Source organism: Xiphophorus maculatus, chromosome 22, assembly GCF_002775205.1.
Source record: "Xiphophorus maculatus strain JP 163 A chromosome 22, X_maculatus-5.0-male, whole genome shotgun sequence".
NCBI classification, from domain to species: Eukaryota; Metazoa; Chordata; class Actinopteri; order Cyprinodontiformes; family Poeciliidae; genus Xiphophorus; species Xiphophorus maculatus.
The window spans coordinates 19,108,006-19,123,359 of record NC_036464.1 but is presented as its reverse complement, the minus strand read 5'-3'; the positions used below and the strand labels follow the sequence as shown (position 1 = coordinate 19,123,359).

The 15,354-nt window shown below is 38.8% G+C and overlaps 1 protein-coding gene across 1 annotated transcript; it reads right to left on the bottom strand.

The window, feature by feature from the left end:
• Positions 1-680: 680 nt before the first annotated feature.
• On the bottom strand, positions 681-12,445 carry LOC111606687. The gene is made up of 7 exons (XM_023327829.1): positions 12,287-12,445; positions 11,114-11,183; positions 10,571-10,641; positions 6,054-6,072; positions 5,876-5,976; positions 3,056-3,356; positions 681-2,418 (listed from the first exon to the last, which is right to left on the bottom strand). Exons 1-7 carry the CDS (start codon positions 12,443-12,445, stop codon positions 2,012-2,014), a joined length of 1,128 nt encoding a protein of 375 aa, XP_023183597.1. The 3' UTR covers positions 681-2,011.
• Positions 12,446-15,354: the final 2,909 nt, after the last annotated feature.

Sequence of the window (15,354 nt, the reverse complement as noted above, 5' to 3'; positions counted from 1 at the left end):
CACATCCCTTGAGCTAAAGTGTTACCAAATTATTTACTCTCTGACCTGTGAGGGATGTGTCAGAGAATGGAAGAAACTACCCCTAAATAGATATTCCAGATGTTTAGAAACTTAACCAAGAGGACCTGGGGCTGTGACTGCTGCTAAAGGTGCTTCAACCAAATGCAATGTTTATTGCTTGTGTCACAATTGGTGACTGTAGAATGTTTTTATGATGTAAAGTACTTTGACCTGCTTTTTAGTTGAAATTTGCTATAAAATAGACTTGACAAATATCAATCCATGGGTGAACATCTACAATCCAAAAAGGTGTTTTCCACATTGTCACTACTGTGATCAGTGAGGAAAAGAAAACCTCAGATTTCCTTTAGAAAAAGCCTGTATGTTAACTTTAAAAAAAAATTAAAAATTAAAGGGTGTGAAAACTTTCTGATGATGCTGAACACATTTTTGGCTTTCTGGTAACATAGCATTTAAGAATTATTAACTTCTACTTCTATTTCTAAACGAATACCTGCTTTTAGACATCTAAAAAAGGTTCCTATTACAATTTTTGCTATTCTTACTGCATGGAAACAATGAGCTACCATGCAACCCATAGGATTCACGTATTGCAACTTCCAACTTTTTCAGCTAATTTAAACACATCAGCTTACAGCATTAACACAACATTTCCACAGTCAATTCACTTCTTTCAGTTTTATTAAACATGCACAGCACATTTTTACAGAACAGAACTAGCTACTTCAAAAAAAAGCTTGCAAATTGGTAAAATTATATAAAAATACATATTTAAATTTACATTAGTAAAAACATAATATGTTAAATTACATCAGACTTTAACAAGAGGCATCTTAACAGCCTGTCAGGTGCCATGTCCTTTCATCCGAGCTCTCAGAATCATTCAGGGACAACAAAAACCAACGTCTGGTTTAAGATTCATTCAGCCAAAGGTCTGAGGTTAAATATTTTTTTAACACTGATTGAAAATGTGTTTTTATGTGTCATGTAAAAGTGCCAAAAAAAAAAAAAAAAAAAAAAACCCGGATCATCTTTATCCTGTTTCCTCTGAAAAAAAAAAAAAAACTTCTCAGAATCATTCACAGAAAACCTCTGCAGAGATCCGGTTAGATCTTGTACAGTAGAGGAGAAATGTGGGACTTTAATCCCTTAAATACTGCTCAAATATGTAAAAGGTGCACAAATGAAAAGAAAATATTTGAAGGATAAGAATTTGCTCTAATTAAGAAAGATCCATATCCAGCTTTGCACAAAAAAGAAAGTTTGTTGCTTTGTACCAAAGGTTTACCATAATCTGTATATGTATACTACCTATAGGTAGTATTCATCAATAGATGTAGAAAAGGCGCACAACATGCATAACTAAACGAAGAGAAATTTGAAGCATTTTTAGAGCAGTTTCCAAATGGTTTAGATAAGCTGTTTTACCCTATGTTACTTTACTTATTACCACAATATCGGAAATATTTTACTGCCTGTTTTCTTCAGGTTCTTCAAGAACACATGTTATATGTGAACACATTTTCACTAGCTACAACCAGCAAAATTAATCTGATTATGACACAGGGATTTAAAATAAACATTAGTGCAGCTAGTTTAGATCAAATAAAAAAAAGAGACATTTAACATACTAAGTTTGTCTAATTTCACATGAGAACAAATAATGTGGTCATGACAGGACACACGTCTCTTACTATTAACCCTCATCAAATGGACATCAAACCTTTTCTTCAAAATTGGGATCTGTGCGCCGTGTTGTTATTTATTTTTAATTTTTCTGGTTACAAAGTTTAGTGGCAGATTTTTTTCTGGCTGTGACAGACTTTTAATTCTAAAAGTCCCGATTCTAACCGGATTAATGTTAAACGTTTGACCTGACGGAAATCTTTTCACATTTTTCGTGTGATTTTCTTTTTCAGAAGTACTACTTCAATCTTTTATAATGGTGATAGCTTATAGACGGACAAGGATTCTGTACCATACAGAGGAACTACAGAAGATGAAAAAACGGCTGCACCATGTACCTTGCCGAATATAGCAACGCAGCCGCGAGTGGGGAGACGCAGAGAGTAGAAGTGCAGACCAGAAAGTTGAGTACCATTCCCAACAGGACAATGGCGAGCAGGTATCCGTGGAAGAGCAGATTGCGCCAGCTGCTCATTTTCAACACCAGCCAGGGTTTGTCTGGGTGCAGAAGCCACAGGAAGCCCAGCACTCCACTCTGGATGACCAGTTGAGCGTAGTAGATGTCAAAGACAGAGGGTTGGACGTCAGAGGGCTGCTGGCGCACAGACTCGGACACTTTAGCGAAGGTGATCAGAGAAAGGCTATGGAGAATCAAAGCGAGAGGCGCGTAGAGATACTCCAGAGACTCAACAACAGGAATCCCGTTGGATGCTGTTCAGGGGAAAACAAATTGATAAAAAATTATATACCCTCTAACTACATAGCCTCTCTTAATCTTGCATAATTGCTTAGGAAAAGTATTTGTACCAACTGGACCTTCTCACTTTCTCAATATTCTCAAAATTCAATGTGTTTTATTGGGATTGTATGTGACAAATCCCAATGGAGAGAGGGAATTAACAATGCAGTATGTAAATTTTTTACATATTTGTTAAAAATGTCATCATGTTGTGATAGTACAACTTGAGACACGTGATTTGTGAAAAAATTGAGCTCCTCTGCCTTGTCCCTGTGGACCTAGAGCAATCTGCAGAAATCCATATCAGAGGCAACCAATCAGAGCCAGAAGGACAGTTTTAGCGTTGTCTATCAACCTTGCGGAGGCGCTGCTCCAAATTTAACCAAAATGATGGTTTGCTCATGGTGCTGGCTGCAGTGTAGGTTTTTGACAACACACAGGTTTTTGAGATAGGCCAATAGAATCTTTTTTGTTTGTTTGATCTGATAAACCGCTTCACTGCTCTTGGCAAAACTGCACAAACCTAATAAACACGTAGGGGTTTGTGGTTGTAATATGACAAAAAAGGTTCAAAGGTTGTGAATGCTTTTGCCGTGTGTTAAGATTTACCTGTGATGACAACAAACATCCCACTCAGGATAGAAATCAACACTGACAAGTGGTGAGATGGCAGAGACGCCACCTTCAGCGCAAAACTGAATCCGAGGGTGAGCAGAGGCAGCAGAGGAACAGTGAAGAGGAAGAGGTTTGCGTACGGGCTGCTTGCTTTGGCCCAAGTCATGAGCACAGAGTGAACGCTGTTACAGATGGCGGGCAGCAGCAGCCTCTCTCCCAGCGATCTGGAGTACGGTCTGAGATGCACCAATCCCAAGGCATGGAGGAGATTTATGAAGACAAGAGAAACCAGAACCTGGGGAGGAAGTGCAAACATGTTCAGCACTGTAAGGGGAACGTCCATTCAAAGAAAAGCAGAAGCGGAAGTAGCCGGTGTCCGCGTGAAAGAATTATTTAATAATTTACAGCCCACAAATAAATTACACCTAACTTCAGAGCCAGTAAATTCTCTTTGACAAATCCTTTTTTTAAAATTATTTTTGGCCTTGTGTTTCAAAAATGTGAGGTGAATACACATAGTCACAAACTTTACATTTCAATCAATAAGCTGATTATTTTAGAAATAAAACAAGGCAAACCAGAAGAACTATCATCATTGAAAATATAATTATGACACAAAAATAGAATTGCTTTGTTTTCCTTTAAATTTAATTGGGTTAAATTATGTAGCTAATATCTGATCTTATGTCATGTTTTTGTGACATTTTTTAAATATAAAGTCGAGTTCAAAACACAGCAGTCCAACAATACCTGCCAGGTGAAAAAATAGAATCATTGATAAAGCAAATCATTTATAAAGTAGTTGTAATAAAGTCATGGAAACCACCAGTCATGACATGCATGAGGCTGATTAAGAGTAAATAAATCATTAAATTTAAACTGTGAGGCATTCATGGCTCAGGCATCATGGGATGGGGGCATTTCTTATATCATGATGTTGGACCCATCCTGCACATACCAGAGATTATGGATCACAGATCTCTTCTAACTTATCAAAAATACTTAAAGAGGTATATTTGCCTTATGTTGGAAAGAAAAACAGTTGACATAATAAGGAAACAGCCCCAGAGACACTAAAACAGACAGCAGCATCTTGGTTTCAGAATAACAAGATCAACGTTTTGTGGTGGTTTGCCCAATTTCAGGACTTTAATCTAATATAAAACTACAAGGATACATTGATCATGCTGTTTCTGAGGCAAGAGCAAGGAACCCAGATGGACTTTGAAGTGTAATCTAACCGTCTAAGGCTGACAGGTTAGTCAGTTCCTTGGAGCACAGTCGTGTAATAATTCTAAGAAACATTGGTCATCCAATTTAATCTTGGTCTATTGATTCGCTGGAAAGCTCAGTTTATAAGTTTATACAGTAAATGTTTGAGCTTGTACAGTAAATTACAAAAACTTTCCTTTTTTAACCAACCGAATATTACCCTTTTTTTTTGCTTCACTTTCTGCAGATTGAACCAGATTTGATCATCTTTATTTCTTCAAGTTTTTCTTTGTTATAGAATGTGACGTGCTTGAGTTTGAGCACAGCTCCCTTTTTTTTAAACACACTTCTAATATTTTGACCTCACAATTACTTTAAGGCGCCATGGTAATATTTGATAACCAGTCATAAACAAAGATACTGAGGGCTTGGCAAGGTGGAAGAGGAACATACCCACTCACTGAAATTACTAAGAGCTAACTCCACATTGATAAGTGCTGACTCTACTGCAGGTTGACATATTTTTATTTTTTAATGACAGGCGGGAAGTATTATATCAGGAAGTCTACTTTTGTTGTTGGTAAGCCTATTTAACTCCTAAGCTTGCTGCAGAAACACACCTGAGGCCTATCTGTGGACTTTTCTGGGCGGTCGTTCATGGCCAACCTTTGAACAAGGTCATATTCTCATGTCAGTCCGTTGCGTGATAATTCGGTTAAACATCTATCACATGCATGCGTTAATCAACACTAAGCACTTTTGCCTTAGCATTACCTCTGCTCTGTCCTTCAAACCAGCACACAGAGGCAACAGTATGCTTCTGTGCTTAGTGTGCTAGCTTTAAGTTTTTTGTTAGAATTTTATACGAAAGACCAACAAAGTAGTGCACGACTCTAAACTCTTCAATGAAAGTCCAATGTACTGAACTGTCTTAATATGTTGCCTGTCAAAAAATAAATTATGCTGCAATTTAATCTCAGTGTAAAGCAGTGTGTTTTGAGAACATCAGAAGGCAAATGTAATGAGAGTTTAATCTATTGTCTCAAAATGGAAAGAATGTGACACAGCAAAAAGTCTGTTAAAAGCTGCAAGAGATATTCAGCAGAACAATTCAAGACATACAAATAGAGATAAAATGAAACAGTTTTGCTGGGTATATACTTGTGTGTTAGAATGGTCCAGTCAAAGTCCAGATCTAAATGCAATTGAAATTTAGTGTCAGGACTTAAAAAATATGCCCACAGTTCCAATCTACCTATTGTGACAAAGCTTGTGACATTATCAAAATTCAAAATTTTCTTCTTTGTTTCATCACATAAAATCCCAATAAAATATCTGTGATGGCAGCGTGGCTAAAACAAATCCATTAATTAAGACGTAGAACTAATTATGCAATGTATTGCATGCTGATGTCTATGTAAATGGAAATCCTATAAATGTTAGTTCAACATATGCAAATATAGTGATGTCAGAACGCCAATTACTCTTCAGAAATAGACCAGTATGCAAATGATTTTGCATGTTGTGCACCACTCCTCGCAAGCACATTCTCCTGGTTAATGAATGGATGACTGATTTGAAAGCAATGCTACACTTACTAACCTGGGTGAAGCAGAGAGCAACAGGGAACGGGTAATGGTACTGTGGGATAAAGATGCCAGCGACAAAGTTCCGGAGTTTGTCGGCCTGGCCGTATACGAACACTACCACAAAGCAGAAGGTGGGAATGAGCGGCTTCAGAGCATGAACTGACGAAAGATTCTTCAGTGCCGAGACATACCATCCAGTCCTCCATCTCCCTAAGCTGCAATCAGAAAGTTTTACAGACAGTCTTTTATGTGCATGCACACAATTGTTATCCTCGTATACAATTAACCTAATTTCTGATTTGCACATAAAATCAAGAAACATTGGAAAACAGATACTTATGTGTGATGTTTCAAAAGACAGATAACCTTTAATTTTGAACATTCAATCGGGCTAAACATGACCTGTTTTATGTCAGGTTTTGTTTTACCAAAAATGACTAAATGCCAGAATTTTGAATGCAGAAATTGTTTTTTTTTAACAACTTTCTTCAAACCAAGGATTTTGCTTACATTTTTGCTTCTTTTGCATTTCAAACTGTATGTCTTGTTTCAGATATTTTGGATATTCTTCCTTAAGATTCTGTAAACATTTCAGTGGAATATTGCCCAATTCCTCCTGACAGTACTGGCCAGGTTTGTAGACCATTTAGGTACATCTTTCAGTTACTAATTTTCTTTTAGTACGTTTAGCATCAAAACACCAGCACCTTTGCGTTTTACATTTGGGAAGGTGTTTTCAGGCTTGCAATCTGCCCTCTTTGTTATCTAAATGTAAGAAGTCAGTCAGACATTAACATTTAATTTTATTAGTCAACAAGACATTTATATCTCGCCTGATTTATTCTGATTTTGCTCATCATGTCTTACAAATAAGTAGTGTGTCTGAGGTGTGGCCTTAAAATATAATGACAGGGGCATTTATTTAACTCAAATGCTATGAATGACCCAATTAGAAATGTTCAAAGCGATGACATCATCATACTCATCTCATCCTTCTGGAATTTAACAAATACTTTTGATAATCCTGACTCACCTAAAACAGGCACAGTTTAGTCTTGATTAATGTCAGACAGTGAGAAAAAGTTATGTGCCTTTTTATATGTTGCATGTAAAAAGCTGGTTTGATATGTGGTAGTAGAAGAAAATGGGAGCTTTACCTTTTACCTAACAGGCATCTTGTCATTCTGTGCAGAGGTTGCTTGCAAGTATCTGTTGTGTAAAGGTATAGTGGATCAATGAGGAATTTGCACCAGAAAGCAATACAGTCTCCAAAGAACAGTCAACAACAAAAAAACAACTCACAGGTAATCATGAGATCAAGCTGGGTGTTTCTAAGTGTACTGCAGCTAATCAATGTCGGTCCATCGATCATACAGAAGAGCATTCATGAAGTTCAAACCAATATAACTATATAATGTCAAAAATCATCTTACAACATGTTTAATTTGTTTCTCAGATGTGTAACGACATCGTTTCACGTCGCAAAATACGACTAAAGGCAGACTAAGCTGAATAGCACCTGTTTTAAAACATATTTTAAAACAACAAAAACAAACATAGGCAAGAGAAACGCTTTTTACTCACCATTTGTAACTCCTCATAAACTCATTATTCAGCAAACGATTTGCGCCAATTGTTACGAGCGATATAACGGAGGTGGGATTGTAATTATTTATCTCCGCAACTGTTTCCACATCTTCCTGCCGCAGTGTCCTTTAGTAATACGCCAGGCTGCTTTCTGAGCTCCGGCTATTCACCTCATCCGTTTTTTATTGTGAGTTCAGCTGAACTTTGCCCCCGCTCTGTTTGTCTCAGTGTAATTAAAGGGGCCATTTCGCTGGGTCGAATTCAAAAAGTTGGCTTCGTCGGAATAGATAACCTGTCCAGCAGAAATATTTGTTTACTGACACACAACATCAAACCACCCACATAAAGTGTCGAATATTTATTAAGACGTTCTTGCTAATATAATGCTGACCTGCAGTTTCACGCTCTGGGGGATAGTTGTGAGAGTTATGGTCTTATCAACGATTATACATTTTTATAGGCATATTTACCAACAATTAACTTATCAGGATAGGTCAATTAATCAAAATGCTTTCTTTCTTCGGCTTTAGAACCAGTTTAAAAAAAAAAAAAAAGCCAAATGTGTCTGTCTAGATAGATCAGGTCCGCTTAGGTAAACACGCAGTAATTACATGGGAAGATAGGACCCTAAAGCTCAGGCAAACACATCAGTAGCGTGAGGGGCTCCCGCTTTCATCCAAATTGCCATAGCAACCGGCTGCAGAGAGGCATCAGTCATGCGCATTAATTTACTAAATAAATTAGGCTGGTCATGGTTTGATGTATGATTGCCAAGCCTTGGTTGAGGGTCATTACTGACCACGAAAAGAATCTCCTGGAAGTCATCGCAAAGATATTTCACAGGATGTTGTTGTTCTTGATATTTTACAAAAATAACATTGTAAAATGTTAAACAAACCCAGCTTTGCTTCGCTGTTTGTTTGTCTTTTTTTCGTTGTTGTTATTGTGATTCATGAAACAACCAGAATTTAACACTTTGAGCATTGGATAGAAATTGGATAGAAATGCAGTAGGACACAGCACTCGCAGAGTGCTGTGTCCTACTGGTAAGGACCAGTACTACTGGTTAGGACAGTCCTACTGGTTAGGACTGTCCTAAACTAATGGTTAGGACAGTCCTACTGGTTAGGTTTTAATCTGTTCCTTGTCAAGCGAGGACAGCTTCGAATTAAGAATTTAGAAAAGAAGCCAAAAGAAGCATAATTTAGTCTTCTTACTTGACCCATTCAGAGGAAATCATTCAGCTTAACAGCGTTGTAATTAACTTCAACTAATGCACCTTATTGTTGAAACAACTTCTTAAAGGTTTTATTTACAACGTCATTTTAACGCATTACTACATTTGGCCAAGACTATTTCATCAGGCCTCACAATCCCTGACACAGAACCTGATTCAGTTCTTTTGAACGCAATGACCTCATGCCTCATAGTCAACACAAAGCCTGCAGGTTTCCGTCACAGTAGTCACTTTATAATCTCTCACTTCATCTACATGCTGACAGCAGCTGACTAAAACAAATGTGATATCCCTCCACCTCCATACACTACCGTCACATTCCCATCACTATAAACAGCGTATGTGCTGTATGTTTATCTTGCCAGCAAGACGCTGTTTGTTCTTTGCTTTCAGGCCCACCAGCATTTACTACATCATTTGAACTTCTAGACTCAACAGCAAATTGCAAACTGCACCCAAAATGCAATCCTCCGTCACTCTCCCGCTTTAGCTTTCTTTGTAGCCATTACCATTACCATTAATGTATGCCATTACCTTAATCTTTAACTTCTTTCACAGATTCTCTACTGCAAAATATTAAAATTACTTCCAGACAAAAGAAAAATGTTTGTAAAATAAAAAAATTACTTTAAACTCATAAATCCGCCAGGAGTATTAATATTTTTTGGCTTAGCTGTGGTCAGATTCAAATCCAATAACATACAATTCACTTCAGTTCATTTGTAGTAATATACAGTTCAGTTGATCATTTTAATATTAAAACGTTGTCAGTGTAAGGAAGCCAAGCCAATGACATCTCTTCATTACAGTAATCCCTCCATCTGAGTATGTTTTAACTTTGGAAATCAAACTTCAAGTATGTGCAACAAGCTAACTATGCTTTCCAAAATGAGTTCCTAATGTTTTAACATAGGAGAAATCAACAGTGATAAAATAAACTCGAGGAGATAACGTCCCATAAAACAGCTGGGTTAAAGTAAACCCCTTCACGTTGTTGTTCCACCCACTGCTGGATATTATATCAACCAGAGTAGCTCAGGGTCATTTAACACAACGGGGTTGGGTTACAAGTTTGACACCGCATGCTGTGTTAGGTTTTGAGCTAACATGTCATTTTAACGCAAGCTAAGGGTGGATTCAATAAAAATCCAACAGATCCAACAAGCATTTCTAAATAAGTCATGTATGGGATAAAAAGAATGATTCATCTTCTGTATAAGCTTTCACTACAGGGTGAAAAACATCTAGAGGCCATTTAAAGTGGAGAATTCACTACTTCCTGTAGTTTTACTAGTTATTGTGATCAAGTGGAGAAAATGCAAAGTTCATGTCAGCTGATACAACTGTTTTCTGACTTTATTAAATTCAGGTAAAGTTAGGAATGTAGCAATAAAGGGGGGAGAACCATCCATAAAAAGATAATCATTATTTTATAATTGTATATACTGTATCTATATTTATAACACATATTTCCACATGTGGAAATGTGTGTATCACATGTGATTCACATGTGATACACATGTGATTTTACCACAAAACGTTCCAAAATCACACATATACATGTGATTCACATGTGGTTCACATCGTTCATAAATCATTCACATGAACAAAGTTGTGTGAACCACATGCGTGGTCTTCATGTGGTCACATGTGATTTTCATGTGATTTTTTGTAAGGGCGGACACATAATCCCACCGTCTGCATCCCCGGCCCGTCTTTCTTCGCCTCAGGCCCTGGGTGGGCCCGCCAAAGTCTCGCTGCACCGATCTACGTCACCCTCCCAGCTCATCGTTCATCATCTCTCCATTTCACCACCGCCGTTCATCGCATCGCCTTTCCACCGTTTCATCGCTCTGGTTCAGCCACGTCAACAGCTTCTCTCACTTCCGCATAGCCGCTGTGAACCCGCTCATCAGCACCTCCCATCGAATTTTTCCCGCTACGCCCGCCTCGGGCTTTCGGGGTAAGACGTAGCATTCATCATGTGCAACGCTAGGAAACGCAGGAACTTTTATTAGTCTATGCGTTTCAAATGCTTCAGGGCTTTTAACTGAATGAATGCATGAATAAATTAATAAATAGTAGCCTCCCTCCCAGCAGTGAGCCAAGGTGGATCACCAACCTCTTTTCTACAGCATCTCGCACTCATTTACTGTAACCAAGCCCCCAATATATTCCTTCTTGAACTTTATTATGCCCTGCACTGGACTTCCTGCCCCTTGCACCTGTTAAACACCATCTCATTGCATCACCGCATCACCCCAGCTGGCCTTAATCTACCAGCATCCTGCCATTCCACGCCTAGCGCCATCCCCAGCTGGCCTTTATCTGCCAGCTTCACATCACTTTCCCCCTTTTCACAGCAATGTCGCCTTTTACAGACTCAAGTCCCAGCCCGTAAGCCCGAGTTAGCGTAGCTTCTCCCACCTGCTCCTACTTTCCTCGTCGGGAATTCCCCGGCCTCAGCGCTCCCTTTTTGGGGGATGACTTTCTTAACCTACATTGGGAATGCTCATCCGAGCTCATTGCAATTCACAGCTCGATGTCCTCAGCCGAGGCCCGAGCGCCAAAGAACTTTAATTCATGTAGAGTACAGACAAAAGGTTTGGACACAACTGTGTGTCCAAACTTTTGGTCTGTACTGTATGTCAATAAACCCTTTTAATCGCTGTCTTTCTCCGTCTGAGTCTCTCCACCCCTCTTGAAAAGTCAATAAAATGCTCCGCCTGTCAAAAATCCATCCACAAAACCTGATTTGTCCCCACATGTCGTGCAGGACCCCCCGCGCCCCCAAATAATGAGAGTTGACCACCTCTCTTGAAAAGTCAATAAAACGCTCCTCCTGTCAAAAATCCACCCATATGGCCCAATGTGTCCCTATATGTACTGCAGGAACCCCCCAAACACAGAGGGTTGACCACCCCTCTTGAAAAGTCAATAAAATGCTCCTCCTGTCTGTCAAAAATCCACCCATATGGCCCAATGTGTCCCTATATGTACTGCAGGAACCCCCCAAACACAGAGGGTTGACCACCCCTCTTGAAAAATGAATAAAATGCTCCTCCTGTCAAAAATCCATCCACAAAACCTGATTTGTCCCCACATGTCGTGCAGGACCCCCAGCGCCCCCAAATAATGAGAGTTGACCACCCCTCTTGAAAAGTCAATAAAATGCTCCTCCTGTCAAAAATCCACCCATATGGCAAAATTTGTCTCCACATGTTCTCCACGACCTTCCCCCACATACTGAGGTCCTGCCTACGTCTTTCTCAAATGCTATCATTCCATCAGTCAAACATTAACAACCACATCCTTTTACTTTTTCGCTTTTCCATATGGAGTGATTAGAAGAGGTGGAAGATAAACAATATTTTGGGGTTTCTTCATAGACCTTGGGTTTGTGTCCTGAGATTTTAGTTTGATATTTCTTGACTCAATTGGCGGAAGATCATCTTTCTTTGAAAATGAGATCTCTTTAAGCTTATTTGTCAATTCTTTGATGTTGGCATCTTGCAGTTTTATTGTTGCTACATACGTTTTTATCTCTGCTTCTTGGGCTTTAATCTGTTTTCTGAGAGCTCTAATGTCGGTCTGACTCACCTGCATTTTATGCAATGTATCTTCCGGCAGATAGTCTAACTTAGACTTGAGATTTTTCACCACATCCTGCAGATTGTCCTCCTGAACCTTGAGATTCTCAATTTCTATGTCTTTCTCTTCCAGTGTTTTGGACAATCTGCGGTTCTCAGCGCGATACATTTTGAGTTTTTCCGTTTTCCTGTCGGTGTCTGGGAGAAGTATAATATCTCCTTTCTCTTCATCTAACCCTAACCTTTGCACCTTAGAATAAGTTGCTCTAACCATTTTAAATTTCTGAGCATTCTCCTGGTGTCGCAGAACGTCCTTAGTGAGCTCCATAATCTTGCAATCCTGTTCGCGAATTAAATCTGCCTGTATTCCAATTTTTTTCTCATTAGAGTAAAGTCCTTCTGTGGCTCTTTTGGTTTTTGTCAGAGCTTCTTCTCTCTCCATATTCAGTTTCATATAATCCTCCTGTGTACGCAGGAGGTCTTTTTCAAATTTGATCTTACTATCCTTGGAGCTCTGAATCGTTTCAGCCAGCTTTATCTTGACCTGCTCCACTTGATACTTAAGTAACTCATTCTCTTGCTGGGACTTTTCTAAGAGTGTCTGGGTTTCAACAGCCTCTCTCTCAAGACTCGCTGTAGAAATTTCCAGTGTGTGGTTTTTTTTCTCCAGGATTGCTTTGTCTGTATGAGCCTGTTCAGATTTCTCCTGGAGGATTTGGTACTGCAAATCTAGTTTTGACAACTTCATCTCAAAATCATACAAAGACTTGTGTAGTGACGTGACTTCCTTTCGTAGGCTCAAATTTTCTTCATCTTTGTGTTTCATTCGCTGCATTGTTGTTTCTTCAATCTGGCGATTTCTTTTCACTTCCACTTCTGTCTCTTGTGCAGCTTTGCGTTGTCTCTTAATCTCCTCTTTATGAGCTTCGATTATCTTTTGTTTTGCATCCAATGCGGTCTTAAGATTGCCAATTGTGTTCTGTTTAGCTCTCATGACATCTGACTGTTTTTTAAGCTCAACTTTAAGGGTCTCTGATTCATTTTTAAATGTGGTTGCTTTTAGGATAGACGCGTCTAACTGTAATTTCAATTTTTGGTTGTCATCCGTAAGCTCCTTCACCTGCTTTTCTGCGTCCAGCGCTCGTTCTTTGAACCCCTTCAGTGGTTGCACTAGCTCAGCCAGTTCGCGCCTCCGTCCGATTTCCGTAAAGAGAGCATATGACTTATCTGCAAGAGCTTGTTCCGTGTTTTTTAACTGACCTTCTAGTTCCTGAATTCGTTTGTCACTTTCCTGAAGTTTAGTCGAAATCCCTTCATATTTGTTAGTAAGTTTAAAATTTTTTACCTCTAGCTGTTTTATTTCTTTCTTCTGCGAACTTGTGATCTGTAGTTGCTTCCGTAAATCTTTTTCAGTTTGTTGTAGTCTCTCCTTGCACAGATAAGTTTCTGTTTGGTTGTCCTCTTGCCGTTTTGTTGTGTCTCTAGCTTTTTCACCCCCACTTTTCATAAGTTTCTTATGGGATCGGGGACTATTATCAGTTAATTGATCCGAGCTGGCCTTGGTCTGCGAATCTTGTGTTGAACGCTTCATTTTCTTCTTGTTTTTGGATAGCAATCGTTTTGCTTCTCTAAATCACAGAAAGTACTCTTACCTTGGAACTCTTGGAACTCAATGACTTTGACATAGTCAGGGTCATTGACTATATCAAAGTCATTGTCTATGTCATCACTATGTCATGAGTGATGTCATGATCTTTGTCCCCATGACATCACTGCTCCTGCAGCAGTACAGTGAACCCTCATTTTTCGAGGGAGTTACATTCCAAAAAGAACCCAGATAGGCAAAATCCACAAAGTAATGACCTTTTTTTTTAATAATTATTATACAATAAAATACTCCATAACAGAGGTGTGACCAAGTCACTGTGTTGCAAGTCTCAAGTCTTTGTCCTCAAGTCCGAGTCAAGTCTCAAGTAAAGACAGGCAAAAGTCGAGTCAAGTCTCAAGTCAGGAACCTTTAATTTCAAGTCATTTCGAGTCGTTTTTATTTTATTTTTATAATTTGCAATTATACAAAAAATTCAAATAATAGACCATTTGTTCATTTTAAAATATGTATTTATCTCAAATGATAGAACATGTGTAGCTGAACACAAAGTATAAAAAACATTTTTAAATTGGACCACTTTATTGCCCAGTTCTGTTAAACTTGATATTCAATAAAAAAAGACGAAAATGCTGACATTTCCACAGCACAATACAAAGAACCATAACAGCAGTTTTTTCCTCTTTTCTCTGACCTGTCAAAACAATATATTGTCAATATAATTTCCCAACGTAGATGTCTTCAAATACACCAACCATCCTTAGATGATACTAGACCCGCTCATCATCATGATGGGACAGAGAGACTCTGTTCCCTGTGTTCAAGTCCAGAATCTGCTTTCTGTTCCGGAGCCCCGCTCACTATCCACCGGCTTCCTGAGCTAACACGGTGCACATTATTTGTGGAGGCATTTGAAGGACCGGATTTATGGTAAATAATCACCAATTTAACCCGGAGTACACATGCTAACACGAAGTTAGCTAAAGTCAACTATCTTACAGCAAAAGAAAAGTGCCACCTACCGATCTTTGTGAAGCTTCAAATGCCGGACAAAGTTGGACGTCGCGGCATCTCCATCCGATATTCTCTTCTTGCATGTTTTACAAGTTGCAGTTCGTTTTTTAGTCGAAAGTTCATAACCTACGTAGCCAAAAGAAATTACTCGCGGAAGCATATTCGAGCGGTTATTTCGTATTTCGTTCCCTGAGCTCTGTAGCTTTGCCGCGTTTTTTAAACGTCCAAATCCTGTTAATTTGATTGGTTGTGCTGCAGCTACGTACACATACATACATAAGGAGAGAGGAAAACCATAGTGACGGTCTGCGCATATTGATACGGAATGAGTGACATTCATTAATGACGCCACTTTATAAATAATGTGTTTTAAATTTTAAGACTTTGAGTAAAAAATATCAAGTCTTTTCAAGTAAACAGCTTCAAGTCGAGTCAAGTCCCAAGTCAATGGCATGAAA

What these genes read in the sequence shown, in the direction of transcription:
- LOC111606687 (XM_023327829.1), bottom strand. Translation starts at nt 12,445, where the DNA reads ATGTATCGCGCTGAGAACCGCAGATTGTCCAAAACACTGGAAGAGAAA. An exon ending in TTGCTCTCTGCTTCACCCAG is followed by an intron (nt 3,357 to 5,875) that starts GTTAGTAAGTGT and finishes CTTCCTCCCCAG; the next exon opens with GTTCTGGTTTCTCTTGTCTT. An exon ending in GATGTTTGTTGTCATCACAG is followed by an intron (nt 2,419 to 3,055) that starts GTAAATCTTAAC and finishes TCCCCTGAACAG; the next exon opens with CATCCAACGGGATTCCTGTT.